Genomic DNA, 14,514 nt, shown 5'->3' with positions numbered 1-14,514 from the left:
CCAATCTAGACACACTTTTGCGCAAAATAGTACTGTGCTGTCTACTCTGGCCCTCCTGCGCAAATGATTTGCGCAAGAGGGCTTTTGCCTGAACGGGAGCAGCACAGTATTTCCGCAAGAAGCACTGATTTCTTACAGTAGGAAGTAAGTGTTCTTGTGGAAATTCAAGCAGCCAGTGTAGATAGCTGGCAAGTTTTTCCGCAAAAGCAGCTGATTTTGCAGAAAAACTTGCCAGTCTAGACACAACCCTAAGGACTTGTCTATGCTGCCTTGCAGTATGGACTCCAGGAGCATGAATACAGGCACGAACTGAAAGGATCCTAGTTCATATTAATGTAGCCCTCTCCAAATAGGACTATATTCTCAGCCCCATAGTCTGCTGCCAGTTAGGCTAGGTCTACACTGCAGGGTATTTTCAGAAAAAGGTATGCAAATTGTTAACCGCAATTTGTGTACCTTTTTCCAATTTTTTTTTGGAAGAGGCTTTTCCGATATTTGGCCCATCTACACAGGGCCAAATGGTGAGAAAAACCTTCTCTTTCGGAAGAGCCCTTATTCCTCATAAAATGAGGAATACAGGGCTTCTGAAAGAGTGCACCCACTTTTTCAGGAACTGATCCAAAAAAGCGGATGCATTCCCTGGATGCAGCAGAGTTTTTCCGGGATACCAGAGGTATCCCAGAAAGACATAGCCTTAATGTAGATATAATCTAAAGCTACATCTAGACTGCAGGCTTCTTTCAGAAGAAGCTTTTTTTGGAAGAGATCTTCTGAAAAAAATTCTTCTGAACGAGAATGTCCACACTGAAAAAAAAAAAAAAAGTACAATCTACTTTTTCGAAAGGGAGTGTCCAGATTGAATGGATGCTCTCTCACATGTTAAGCTGTGATTGCAATGGACAGAATGGCCACCAGGGCGGGCACCTGTGCTTTTTCCTCTTTCATCTTCTTCCAAAAGAACTCCCCCTTCCCCATCCATACACACCTTTTTGTGAAAGAGTGCTTTTGCAAAAAGGCTTCTTCCTTGTAGAATGAGGATTACTAATGCCGGAAAAACCCCTCTGTTCTTTCGATTTTCTTGAGGAAGAACGCAATTGCAGTGTGGATGTTCCTCAAGTTTTGTCGGAAAAATTGACATTTTTCCAACAAAACTCTGTAGTGTAGACATACCCTAAGAGATTGAATCATTCACACTTGTGTCTACTTTTCTCCCTATATCCAATCAATCCTTCCTACTGTAGCAGCCACAGTAATATCATTCACTCTGTGCCTGAGAGGACACTTTCTATCAGTCATAGCTAACAAAAGTTACAATATTTATTTTTAGATTTATGAAATGAAAACAAGACATTGCCTCTGAATTCACATGGAAAAATAACATTCTTGGGTACTACAGTTTATGGTCTCTTGTTAATTCCAGAGCAAATACGTTCACTTTACAATAAACAAGTTTTTTTTAAGCCCTAAAAATTCAGCCTGATATCTGAGAGTTAGGATGGATTCTTTCACTCTTCAAAATCAATATTAATAATAAAGGCATGGCAAGTCACAGTGACACCCTGCACAAATAAGGCCCTCCATGATACCTGTGCAATGCCAGTGCTGTTAATGGGTATTCACAGGTTTGACTGACTTCACTTTTGCAAAATAGTCTGCTGAGAATACATTAAAAAAAAACAGAATTCACTTGCCCTCTTGGTTCTTCAGGGTTTGTCACTAACCATCAGCAGAACATACAGAAGTTTTGGCTGTGTCTAGACTGGCCACTTTTTCCAGAAAAGCAGGTGCTTTTCCGGAAAAAACTTGCCAGCTGTCTACACTGGCCGTTTGAATTTCCGCAAAAGCACTGACGATCTCAAGTAAGATTGTCAGTGCTTTTGCAGAAATACTATGCTGCTCCCGTTCGGGCAAAAGTCTTTTTCCGAAAAACTTTTGCACAAAAGGGCCAGTGTAGACAGCAGAGATTTGTTTTCCGCAAAAAAGCGCGTCTAGATTGGCCACGGACGCTTTTCCGCAAAAAGTGCTTTTGCGGAAAAGCGTCCTGCCAATCTAGACGCGCTTTTCCGAAAATGCTTTTAATGGAAAACTTTTTTAAAAGCATGCCAGTGTAGACGTACCCAAGGAGCTTAAGTGTGGAATCAAGGGGTGCATCTACACTGCAGGGCTTAACTAGAAATAAGCTACGCAAATTGAGCTATATCAATTGCGTATCTTATTTCGAAATAGGAAGTGTCTGCATAGCACTTATTTCAAAATAGAGCACTCTTCCTCCGACTTCCCTTATTCCTCGTACAATGAGGGCTACAGGAGTTGGAGTAAGAAGTCCTCCAGCTTGACAGTATTTTGACGCTATTTTGAAATAACTCCCTGCTGTGTTGATGCGGACTAAGTTATTTCGGAATAATGCTAGTGTTGCAGTGTAGACATACCCAACAGGTACGTCTGACAGTCTCTTGTCAGAGTAGAAGCACACTTCAACTTAACAATATGACTAATATTAATGAAACTCTCACTCATTTCAGAACTTAATCAAGCACTTCACCTCGGGACAGGTTCATTTGAAAAGATAAGCCTTATATCTGCCCCGTAAGTCAACAAACTTTGGCTCTTTTGATTCAATAGAAGTGAATTCCAAAGTTGAGCACCTTCTATTCCTCTTATGCTTGTACTTACAGGCTGGCAGTAGAAATATCCAAACTCTTCAAGTAAGGAAACCGGGAGAGAAAGAGTTGCATTCAAGACCCAATCCACAAAGGGCATGTCTACACAGCAGGGCTAAACTCGAGATAAGCTACACAATTTGAGCTATGCTAATTGTGTAGCTTAAGTCAAAATAGCTTATTTTGACTTTTGGTGCTGTCTACATAGCAGTTATTTCGAAATAGAGCGCTCGTCCCCCAACTTCCTTTACTCCTCATACAATGAGGGTTACAGGAGTCAGAGTAAGAAGCCTGTTATTTTGAATTGGCCACTGTAAGCAGACAGGATACTGGGCTGGATGGTCCTTTGGTCTGACTCAGTGGCCGTTCTTATGTTCTTATGAATTTATTTAGAAATAATGGACTTGCTGTGTAGGTATATGCCTGAGGTATATGCCTCAGGAATGCCTGAGGTTATTCCAAAGTAACGCTGCTGTGTAGATATAACCACAGTGATTCACAGATTGAAGCCACCATCTTGAGAAAGAATTTCACAGATTCCACCCCCACTTCCCAAAAGAATTGCTTGTTACAGAAGGCCATACTGGATCAGACCCACGGTCCATCTAGGTCAGAATTCTGTCTTCTGACAGTAGCCAATGCCAAGAATGAATTAACAGAACAGAATCAAGTTATCTATACCCCCTGTCGCACATTCCCAGGTTCTGGCAATCAGAGGCTAGGGACACCATCCTTGCCCATCCTAGCTACTAGCCATCGATGGACTTATCCTCCGTGAATTTATCTAGTTCTTTTTTGAACCCCATTAAAGTCTTGGTATTCATAACATCCTCTGGTAGGGAGTTCCACAATTTGACTGTGTGTTGTGTAAAGAAATACTTCTTTTTGTTTTAAATCTGCAACCTATTAATTTCATTTGGTGGCCTCTAGTTCTTGTGCTATGGAAAGGAATAAATAACTTTTCCTTATTTATTTTCTCCACACCAATCATGATTTTATAGACCTCTATCATATCCTCCCTTAGTCATTTCTTTGCCAAGTTGAAAAGTCCCACTCTTATTAATCTCTCCTCAGATAGCAGCCTAATAATTTTTGTTTCACTTTTCTGAACCTTTTCCAATTCCAATACATCTTTTTTGAGATCAGGTGACCAGATCTGCACAGAGTATTCAAGATCTGGGTGTAACATGGATTTATACAAAAACTATGTGATATTTTCTGTAACCCTGTATTAATGATTCCCAACATTCTTTTGGGTTTATTGGCTACCACTGAACAATGATTGGATGTTTTAAGAACTATCCAGAGTGACTCCGGGATCTCTCTTTTGACTGCTAACAGTTAATTTAGTTTCCATCATTTTATATGTATAGTTAGGATTATGTTTTCCAGGACGCATTACTTTGCATTTAGCAGTGTAACCCACACACCCTGCTGGTTGTGGTACTATTCATCTAGTGGCAAAGAGACCACTTACAGAGAGAATGAGTCTGCTCTTCAGACTTAGCTTACGCTCATGCATTAAGCTCCAGAGGTCCCTGATTTAATTCTGCCTGCAGATGATTGGGGTCTGCCAGCATTACAAGTGGAGGCTTGTTTGGGATTTGAACTCAGGACTTCTTGCACTGATTATTTCACAGCTTCCCAAACGGCTCAGAGGGATGGAAATAGATATTATCAGTTGGTTTAGGTCTTGAGCCATTTTTGTAAAGTGATGGTGAGTAGCCCTGAAACAACTGATTGAGTGGTCTTATCATACTGGAATATCCCTTCCCAAAGCATCTATAATAACCAAAAATGAACATAGGGCAGATAAGTTCTGAGGCCTGGGACAGGTGGAGACAGCTTCAATTTTTGATGGATCTGTGGCAATACCTTACTCTGACATTGTCCCAGATAAGAGACTAAAGAGTGGCAAACCTTACACTTGTCCAAAGAGAGTTTCTAACCTTCCTCTTTTAAACAATTAAGGACTTTAAGCAACTGCTCTTCATGTTCTTCAAGAGTCTGACCAAAAACAATTAGGTTATCCAAATAGACAAAGACTTCCAGGAGTTTCATGTCTCCAACTGTTTGCTCCATTAATCTTTGAAAGACAGCAGGAGCTGTACAAATGCCTTGGGGCATCCTCTCAAATTGGTAAAATCCAAGTGGACAGATAAAAGCAATCGTTTTTATCTCCCTTATTTACGGGTACTTGGTAATATATCCACTTACGTCTATGTAAGCAGTTAAGAACATCCTCAATCCTCCGCATTGTATATTGGTCTGGGACGGTGCACTTAATCTTTACGCATTCTGTCAGATCCATTCTTCTTCCTCACCACAATAAATGGAGAGGCATATGGGCTTCATGACTCAGAAATTATTCCACCAACCACCAAATCATGTAGGTGTTACTGAACATCTCCACATCAGCTGGAGCCAGGTGGCAAGATCATTCTTGAAAAGGTTGAGAATCAGGTTAGATAGATCTCATGCAGAGTACTTTTCGCACAGCCCATATCCCATTTATCTTGGGAGAAGACGTCAGCATGTGCTAGCATTTTCCTGCAGAGGCGCTGTTTCCATTCTTCAGAGATAGGGGAATCTCCAAAATCAAAACAATCAGGTACCAAGTCTTTAGTATTGCCCTTGACAGCTGCAGCATGCATTTGAGGTACTACATCAACTGGTAACAACTGGGCAATTACTATCCCAAGCCAAATGATCACTTTGTGAGTAGATAAAATTTCTAACAGTAACTGTGATCTTCCTAGCAGACTCTATTGTAGTGGCTTGCACCTCAGGTCTGACCACAAATCCTGCAGGCAGAGACATTTCCTCCAATTTATCCACTGATCAGTAGGCTGAAGAGGAAACTTTGGGATCCCAGTCACTTGACAGGACGTACCAGGTGGTATGTGTACAGTTCTTTTCTTTGCGTACCACATATTGCCATACCTATTAGCACCGTTACCAGAAATTGAGAGTCTCCTTAGGAGCATTTATAAACCTCACAGATCTTTGGGTGGATAGGCAAGGTACTGATGCAAGGATATCCCTGGACCAGACTGCTCTTGGTTCCAACCAAGACTATGACATTATTCTTGACACGGGGGTCTGGACACACTAGAACTAAAGTATCCAGCTTCTTGGGAACTCCCATGATAGACTGCAGGAACTCAATCTGAATGGACAAGTATCCTTTATTTGGGTATTTTTGATTACTCAACCCCCAGATTTTTAAATTATCTAAGGGTTGGATGGGCAAGTGATGAAGGTAGGCACTATAAAATGTCTTGTATAGAATGGTGACCTATGAACCACTGCCCAGGAGATTGTGAGCATAAATGCCTTTTATTTGATCCAGCTCCCATTATCTCTGCTCAACCAGTCCTTGGGGCAAAACCCTCTTGGTATTAGCAACCTGTCAGTAGGACTTAGTGGTCTTTCTTGAAGCACTAGTTTGCTCCTTAACTGGGCTTCTTTGAAGTTGCCCAATTTCCTTCTTGCTTGAATGAACTTGTGGGTGACTTGTAAATCCTCTTCTGCAACACAGTCTAGTTTCATGGGACCATTGTACCCACGCTTGTAGTAGCAGAAGATGGCACCTCTTCAATTAGTTTTACCAGAATCTCTTGACCAATGGGTGATATTTTAGACTCTACATCATTGCTTTTCACAGGGGCATCCCTCCTTTGGAATTGAGAGGGTCTGTGCACACCTTGTGAAAAGTTCAGTTATGACTAGCACATTACAAGTATTTTTGCTATCAGGTTCATATATCACCTGGCAGCTTCATTGGCCTGCAGTAAAGGAACTGTGAGTAACTGGGACTGCTGTTTGGGAAAGTGCTACATGGGAAGGAGACTAGAAGAAAGACTGAGGAGTTTGAGGAGAGGCAGAGTGATCTGCCCAATGTCTCCACTCAAGCTACAGATCTTCAAGTGTGCCTACACAACTGTCTGGGGTTCTGAAATCCAGAGCAGTGTATCCTCGGAGTGGGGGGGGGGGGGGCGGGGATCATGGCAGTGTAAATGCCAGTAAAGTTTCATTTAGTACTGTATACTTTATTGGGTACTTTATTTTACTCAACTGCATGCTGTGGATTTAATTCAGGAGTGATATTTAATCTGAGTCTATTAAACCCTGTTTCTTTAAGTTGCTAAGTAAAGGTGTGTTATGTCTAATTTAAGTACACTGGATGAATATTATTTGTAACTGTTATTACTAATTGCCTCTGATAGAGGCAGCGAGCGAGGGGGCAGGTGGCACCCTGGAGACGGTGCTGAGGGGAACCAGCTTTTAAGCCAGCTCCCCCCAGCACTGGCTCGTGTTCTCCCCCCTTGCTGCCTCTCAAAGAGGCAGCAAGGAGGAGGGTGTTACAGGAATCACGGGGCCAGCGGGGACTCAAGCAGTCCCCACTGGCCCCATGTTCCCACTGTGGTGCTTCAGCCTTTGAAGCAGCTGCAGAGAGAACCAGGGGGAGCGGTTCTGCTTTTGAAATATACAAGAACCACGTGCTACCTGCTACACTTCTACTTTTGAAATATACAAGAGCCCTGCAAAGTTCTTGTACATTTCAGAGGCTGAAGTGGCCGCAGTGGGAACCAGTGCAAGCAGGAACTGCTTCAGTCCCCGCTCGCGCAATTTCTGTGCTGCACCCTTGCCCCCTCCCCTCCAATGTGACAGTGCTGGGGGGAGATGGCTTCCCCCAGCACTGGCTCCTGCTCCCCCCTTTGCTGTCTCTCTCTGATAGAGGCAGCAAGTGGGGTGGGGGGGGAAGTAACTAGTCAAGTCACTACTCGACTATCTGATAAGCTTATGCTTAACAGATGGTCGACTAGTTGCTTACATCCTGACTAGTTACCTCTCTCCATTCTGAAAACTCAGAGAGAGGTGCGAAATTTCCTTTTCTGTTCCTAAAGCCAGGCTTCTTACATGAGAGAGTATCAAGCTACACGATGAGCCATTAGGTAGCTCAGAAGGTTTGACTAGTGAATGACAGTGGCAAACCATGATGTCGTGAGTATCAACCCCAGATGGGAATCACTGTGGGGAAAAGGTAATTATTTCAAGTTTCCCTTCCTTCTAGAAGAAAAGAAATAAGCCTTACAAATTCCACTCCACTAACAACATTATATTTATCCCCAAAAAAGTAGAGGACTTTCTGCTACCAAGCAAAATCATGACCATGATTACTGGAGTGCTAATGGGCACAAACACTGAAGATCAGAAAACCCTGAATACACTATGGCTACGTCTACACTGGCCCCTCTTCCGGAAGGGGCATGTAAATTTCACGAGTCGTCGTAGGGAAATCCGCGGGGGATTTAAATATCCCCCGCGGCATTTAAATAAAAATGTCCGCCGCTTTTTTCCGGCTTTTAAAAAAGCCGGAAAAGAGCGTCTAGACTGGCCCCGATCCTCCGGAAAAAGTGCCCTTTTCCGGAGGCTCTTATTCTTACTTTGAAGAAAGAATAAGAGCCTCCGGAAAAGGGCACTTTTTCCGGAGGATCGGGGCCAGTCTAGACGCTCTTTTCCGGCTTTTTTAAAAGCCGGAAAAAAGCGGCGGACATTTTTATTTAAATGCCGCGGGGGATATTTAAATCCCCCGCGGATTTCCCTACGACGACTGCTGAAATTTACATGCCCCTTCCGGAAGAGGGGCCAGTGTAGACGCAGCCTATAGGTGTTGTTTACATGAATACATGAATTTCTTGCTTTCAGGGGTTGAGTTCAAGTCTTCAATGAGAATTCAAACTCATGGAGAAGCAGCAGTAACACCACTGAAGCCACTACTTTTGACCCCAAATCTCAGACCTGGAAATGTGAGAATACAAAAAGGACATCTCACTAGAGTGACTGGTCAGTGTATAAAATAACAGTGGTTTATCAGATACTACTGACCTGGCAATAAACTTCACTAGGTAAGGCTGGGTCTTCTAACCTCAGCTTCTTTCTGTAAATACTAGAAGTCGAGATGCAATATAGTTTTTAAAGAATTCAAGGACTGAATAGGCCAAGATAACCTCTACAGGGCATGGACACACAGGCTACGTCTACACTACACCCCTCTTGCACAAGAGCCGTTCTTCCTGAAAAAATGAGGAAGAACGGCTCTTACGCAAGAGAGGGTTTTTGCGCAAAAAGGAGCCATCTACGCAGCTCCTTTTTGCGCAAAAGCCTCTTGTGCCAAAACAGCCCCTAATTAATTATGCAAATGAAGCATGTCAATATGCTAATATTCATTTGCATAGGCTTTTGTGCAAGAGAGGTGCAGTGTAGACATAGCCCCAAGAAAGCTTGCACTTCTACTGCCTTTGATGTACCCATGAATTCAGTCTCTAGGGCTGTCTGTCTAGCATTTTTCACCAGCACAAAATTCCCATATGGATTAAAAAAAAAAAAGATAGAAACCTAAGCTATGGACTGAGACCCTTGTAAATGCGTACTGATACCTGCGAGAGAGATCAAAGATTTTAAAATGAGCAAGATCCGTTCCCACAGCCAGGAAATTCCCGCAGACATCCAATAGGCAGGGATTTCCTTCTGCTTCAGTGAACACCAGCAGCTGTTTAACAGTACCCTGAGGAGAGGGAGACAGCAGCAACTTTAAATGTTAACTTTCTAATAGGGAGGTTTTTCTTTCAATTGAGTTAGTACATCAAGCTCACTTCCATTTTATCCCAACCACCACCACCAATGTAATAAGTGCATCACAGCAATTTGTTGACACTACCCTATCTAGGAACAACTATACAAAAAACAAAGGAAAACTGATCTTTCTGAGGATCCCTTTGTCAAAGTCTTCCAACCTGTGATCTGCACGATGTAGTGGTCATGGACAGGTGCTTCTCACCTGGCTCCAAGTTGCTGTGGTGAGAGAGCACTGGGGTTGTTCTCTCTTTCTGGGGCAGCCTGCATACTGAACCCCTCAGCCTCACCACAGAACAATGATTTAAATAAAGAAAAAAAGGAAGTTACTCACCCTGTGTAGTAACGACTGTTCTTCAAGGTGCGTGTCCCTGTGGGTGCTCCATGTAAGGTGACAGGTCATCCCAGGAGCCACAGAGTCGGAGCTTTTGTGTAGCAGTTAGCAGTTGGGCCACACATATGCAGCAGGTGGCTCGCGCTGTTGGCAGCTGGCCATTTCGCACGCGGCCTGACCCTCCCCATTTTGTTCCTCGTCTATTGCAGACTCAGAGTAGTGGGGAGCAAGGGAGGGTCATGGAGCACCCACGGGGACACACACCTTGAAGAACAGTCATTACTGCATAGGGTGAGTAACTTCCTTTTCTTCTTTGGGTAATGTCCCCATGGGTGCTTCATATAAGGTGACTAAAAAGCAGTACTTGTGATGGCTCATGGGACTCGGAGTCACTGCTTCATAGTGGCAGATAACACTGCCATGGCCACTGCTGTATCTGTCACCAGTGGAGGCATGATGGCGTAATGCTTAGAAAAAGTGCGGTCGGATGACCACGTAGTTGCCTGGTAAATGTCTTTGAGAGGCACACTGCTGCGGAATGCTGTGGATGTTGCTGTAGCATGGGTGGAGTGTGTTCTCAGCGCCGTCCTTAGCGGTTTGTTTCGAAGGAAATGGCCCTGGAGCATGCAACCTACTGTCAGTTTGGAAATGCATTGTGTGGAAATTGGGTTGCCCTTGGAGTAGTTTACAATAGAGACAAACAGACATGGGGACTTGCAGAATGTCTGAGTCCTGTTGATATAAAAAGCCAAAGCCCTTCTGACATCCAGAGTGTGAAGCATGGCGCATGTAGGAGATGTACATAGCGTTGGAAAAAATGCAGGTAGGACTATGGGCTCATTGATGTGGAAGCAGGTACTGACTTTAGGTAGAAAGGTCCAATGCAGTCTCAGAGTCGCTTTGTCTTTGGCAAAGACCATTTATGGCAGACCCACCATTAGAGCTCCTAACTCACTGACCCTTCTTGTGGAGGTGAAGGCCACTAGAAAAAGCACCTTCATTGTGAGGAGTAGGAGAGGGCATGTGGCCATAGGTTTGAAGGGAGGCCTCATAAGGGTCTCAAGGACCAAGTTTAGGTCCCATGAAGGCAGAGGGATCCTGTGAGGGGGGAGGGAGGGTTCTGGAGTCCCCTAAGAAATCTCATAGTGACCAGATGTGCGAACACCAATGACCCCTCAATGCAGTCATGGAAGGCTGCAATGGCCACTAGTGTGCTTTAACGGAGGAAATAGATAGGCCGCCACTCTTCAAGACATGTAGGTAATCGAGTACCACAGGAAATGGAGCTTTTCCAGGGTCGATGTGCATCTGATGGCACCAAGATGAGTTTTTGCAGGAAAGTTTTCCTTGTAGACTGCCTCTTGCTATGTAGGAGGACAGTTCTTACTTTCTCAGAGCAACCCACTTCAGCTCCGCGGAACCAGAGAGGAGCCAAGCCTGAAGGTGAAGGGTCTTAGGATGGGGGCCACATTGTGGGAGAGAAGATTGTGCCTTTGTGGAAGAGGATACGGTGGTTTGATGGACATGCGCTGGAGGTACAGGAAACATGTCTGTCTGGACTAGGATGGTGCCACTAGGATGACTCGAGCTCTGTCTGAGCAGATCTTATGCAGTATTCTGTGAATCAATGGTATGGGAGGGAAGGCATAGTGAATCAGTTTCTCTCATGGGATTAGGAATACATCGCTGCTATCCCCTGTCCAGTCCCACGATCTGTCATTGAGAAGTCCCAACTGTGAAAAATGGAGTCTGTCACCTCTGGGTGAAGTTTCCACTCGTGGTCTATGTCAAAATTGCGGCTGAGAGCATCCACCATGATGTTGTTGACCCCTGGTTAATATGCTGCTCTTAGAAAGACCCCATGCTCAATACACCAGTTCCAGAGCCAAAATCCCTCTGCACAGAGGGATCAGGAGCGAGCTTCACCCTGTCTGTTTATGTAGAACATGATGATAGTATTGTTCGCCAGTATGCAAACGGTGCAACTGGTGATGATCAAGCAAAGTATCTGTATGCATTCTAGACAGTTCTGAGCTCGAATAGATTGATGTGCAGCATGGCCTCATAGGGTAATCATTTGCCCTGTATCTACTGTTGGTGTAAATGTGCACCCCATCCTATCAGTGAGGTGTCCATTGTAATCTGTAGTGATGGTCCCAGTTGAAGAAAGGGGACCCCAAAGAGCAAATTGTGGGTGGATGACTACCAGTCTTTGCTTGAGCACCATAACCGGCTTATGCAATGGGTGCCACAATGGTCTATAGACCATCACCAGTGAACACTGGAAGGCATGGAAATGTAGGCATGCATACTGGACCACATAAGTGCTGGCAACCATGTGGCCCATCAGCTGGAGGCAGGTATGGACAGTTTTAGAGGGGTTCGCCAGTAAGATGGTGACTCGGTCATGTAGTGTATCAAATCTTTGTTGCAGTAAATAAGCTCTGGCTGATATTGAGCTAAGCCATGCCCCTATGAATTCCAAGTTCTGAATCGGATTGAGAGTTGACTTCTGGTTGTTTATTAGGAGACCTAAGTAATTGAAGTATCGGGGGGAGCCGTGTTAGTCTGAACCTGCAAAAGTGGCAAGGAGTCCTGTGGCACCTTATAGACTAACTGAAGTGTTGGAGCATAAGCTTTCGTGGGCAAAGACCCACTTCGTCAGATGCATGTAATTGAAGAGTCTTTTGGTCTTTGACACCATTTCTGTTGCCTCCATTCTCATGTGGGCCTTTATTAGGCAATTCTCTAGGTATGGAAAGATCACAACCCTTTGATGCCGAAGGTGTTAAGGGTAAAATCCTAAATAGTTAAATGGTTGGCTTGTAATGTATGTTTGGTTTGCAATGTTTGATATTATAGGGATTCCTGTTAAAATAAAAATGGAGGAACTGTCATACATTTCGTAAAACAAAATGAAAGACAAGCCACATACCCTGGGTCTGTGAGATCATGATTTTCCCGTGTTTGGCAGAAAACAGGTAAACGAGTTCCAGTTTAAACTGTATTTACCTCGGAAGTACATCATACTGTAACAATATGGTTTTTCTGTAGCCATGTTGGAAGGCCTGTGGTAGGCCTGAACCAAGGCTTTCCTCTGCAGACAGACTGAAGCGCAGCAGTCATTAGCTGTAAGGCCTAGAGTCGCATACTCACATTCCATCTAAATCGCATTAAAACAGTGTCACACCAGGTTGTGAGAAGAGGGTTTTGTCCTGATAGCCTGCCACTACAGATCTCAAGATGGGTAAAGAAAACTTAAGTAACACCGTTCTGTCTGGCAAGACACTGCTTATCCATAGTTGAGATTGTGGAATCCGCACTCTACGGTTAAATACCCTCACTTTCCTACTGTTTATCTGTATGATCTCTGTCTGGTTTCTGTCTGCTCTATAAATAATTTTGGTAGGTGTAAATCAATTAAGGTGGTGGGGTATGAATGGTTGGTAATTTTGTTATGATTGGTTAGTAAAATTATATTAAAATAATTGGTTATGGCAGGGGTTCTCAAACTTTGTGATACCGCGACCTCCCTCTAAGTTGCTCGAGCGGAGCCTGAGCTCCCGATCCTTTCTAGGCCTGGCTGTTAAACTGCGGCAATGGTCGCACTTCTGAGGCATGTGCGACTCCTCCAGGAATGGGATAGCAAAGACTGTTAACACTTGTGGTTGAGGGCTGCACTGTAGGGGCAGATATTCTTGCTTTAACTAACCGCCAGCCTGTGGCAAGGCTTGGTGTTTGTGTGTTATCCAAGCAGTTAATTTGTTTCTTCTTTTTCTTCCTTGAAAGCGGAGGCACTGCCGGTACCTCGCTGAAGGAGCAGCTCGTCCTGTTCCCTTTTTTTTTTCTTTGAAGTGGCAAGACTCTAGCAAAGGTCAATATAGCTGCAGGAGGACAAAAGATCAACAGAGGAAAGTGAAAAGTCCTGTGAGGAGAGGAAGCCTGAAGCAGCAGGAGGGTTCCATCCACAACCGAGGGTGGTAGAAGACGAATTGAAGGGCGGAGTCGGGCCGCGTGTGAAGCAGCCAACAGCGTGAGCATACATGGCCCGACTGCTACCTACTGCAAAAAAACGCCGACTCTGTGGCACCAGGAATGACCCATTATCTTATGTGGAGCAACCACGGGGACATCACCTGAAGAACAACATTTATTTAAGGACCCGAGCAACTCCAGGTAAATCTTCTAGTTGTAACACATAACAAGTACAATAGGGTCAGCAGCAGAGCCTTGGGCACAGGACTGCCAGCTGGGATGCTGGGCAGCAGCAGAGACCTGGTGCAGGGGCAACAGAGCCCTACGCACAGATGCCCAGATCCCAGGCAAAGAAGCTGGGATACTGGGCACAGTGGGGATCCCCAAGCACAGAGCCTGCACCTGGGATCCTCGGATACAGGGCTGACAGCAGAGATGCCAGGTGCACCAGAAATCACCTGGCATGGGGCTGATTTTTAAAACACCACAGACTTTAGAATGAAAGTTTGCAAAACAAATTTCTAAATTGTTCTCACAAAATCTACACAGGGATATAAACATGTACATGTTTGCACAAAACATGCAGTTACATCCACAGAAATTCTAACTACAGAAGCTTGTGCCCATTTGCATGCATATGTATCCATTCTAGGATTGCAACTATATTTTACACGTGCATTTAACTGCTTGTGCCCACGTATTTTGACACATTTTGAAAAATCTGGCCCTTACAAAGTCCTTTGTCTATTGTTGTTTTGTTTCTTATTATTTAGATTGTATTAGTGCTCAAATATGCTAGGTGTTTTATAATATAGAAAATGACATAAGTCGTTCAGCCAAAACTTTCAATAGCACATTTTCCTTCCTATGCCATGGGCAGAGGTGCTACATTTACTGAATCCCAAA

At 44.1% G+C, this 14,514-nt stretch overlaps 1 protein-coding gene across 6 annotated transcripts in view; it reads right to left on the bottom strand.

Annotated features, from left to right (window-relative positions):
* The window catches only part of IFT140 (intraflagellar transport 140), a 213,456-nt gene that overhangs the window by 116,863 nt on the left and 82,079 nt on the right, over positions 1-14,514 (bottom strand). For all 6 annotated transcript variants that reach the window (XM_075898985.1, XM_075898987.1, XM_075898988.1 and 3 more), the window contains one exon: positions 9,104-9,231. In XM_075898985.1, the coding sequence (XP_075755100.1) occupies positions 9,104-9,231 (128 nt within the window). The remainder of the gene's footprint in view (positions 1-9,103; positions 9,232-14,514) is intronic.

The sequence above is a fragment of the Pelodiscus sinensis genome, chromosome 16 (assembly GCF_049634645.1).
Source record: "Pelodiscus sinensis isolate JC-2024 chromosome 16, ASM4963464v1, whole genome shotgun sequence".
Classification (NCBI taxonomy): domain Eukaryota; kingdom Metazoa; phylum Chordata; order Testudines; family Trionychidae; genus Pelodiscus; species Pelodiscus sinensis.
This window is presented reverse-complemented; position numbering and strand designations above follow the sequence as displayed.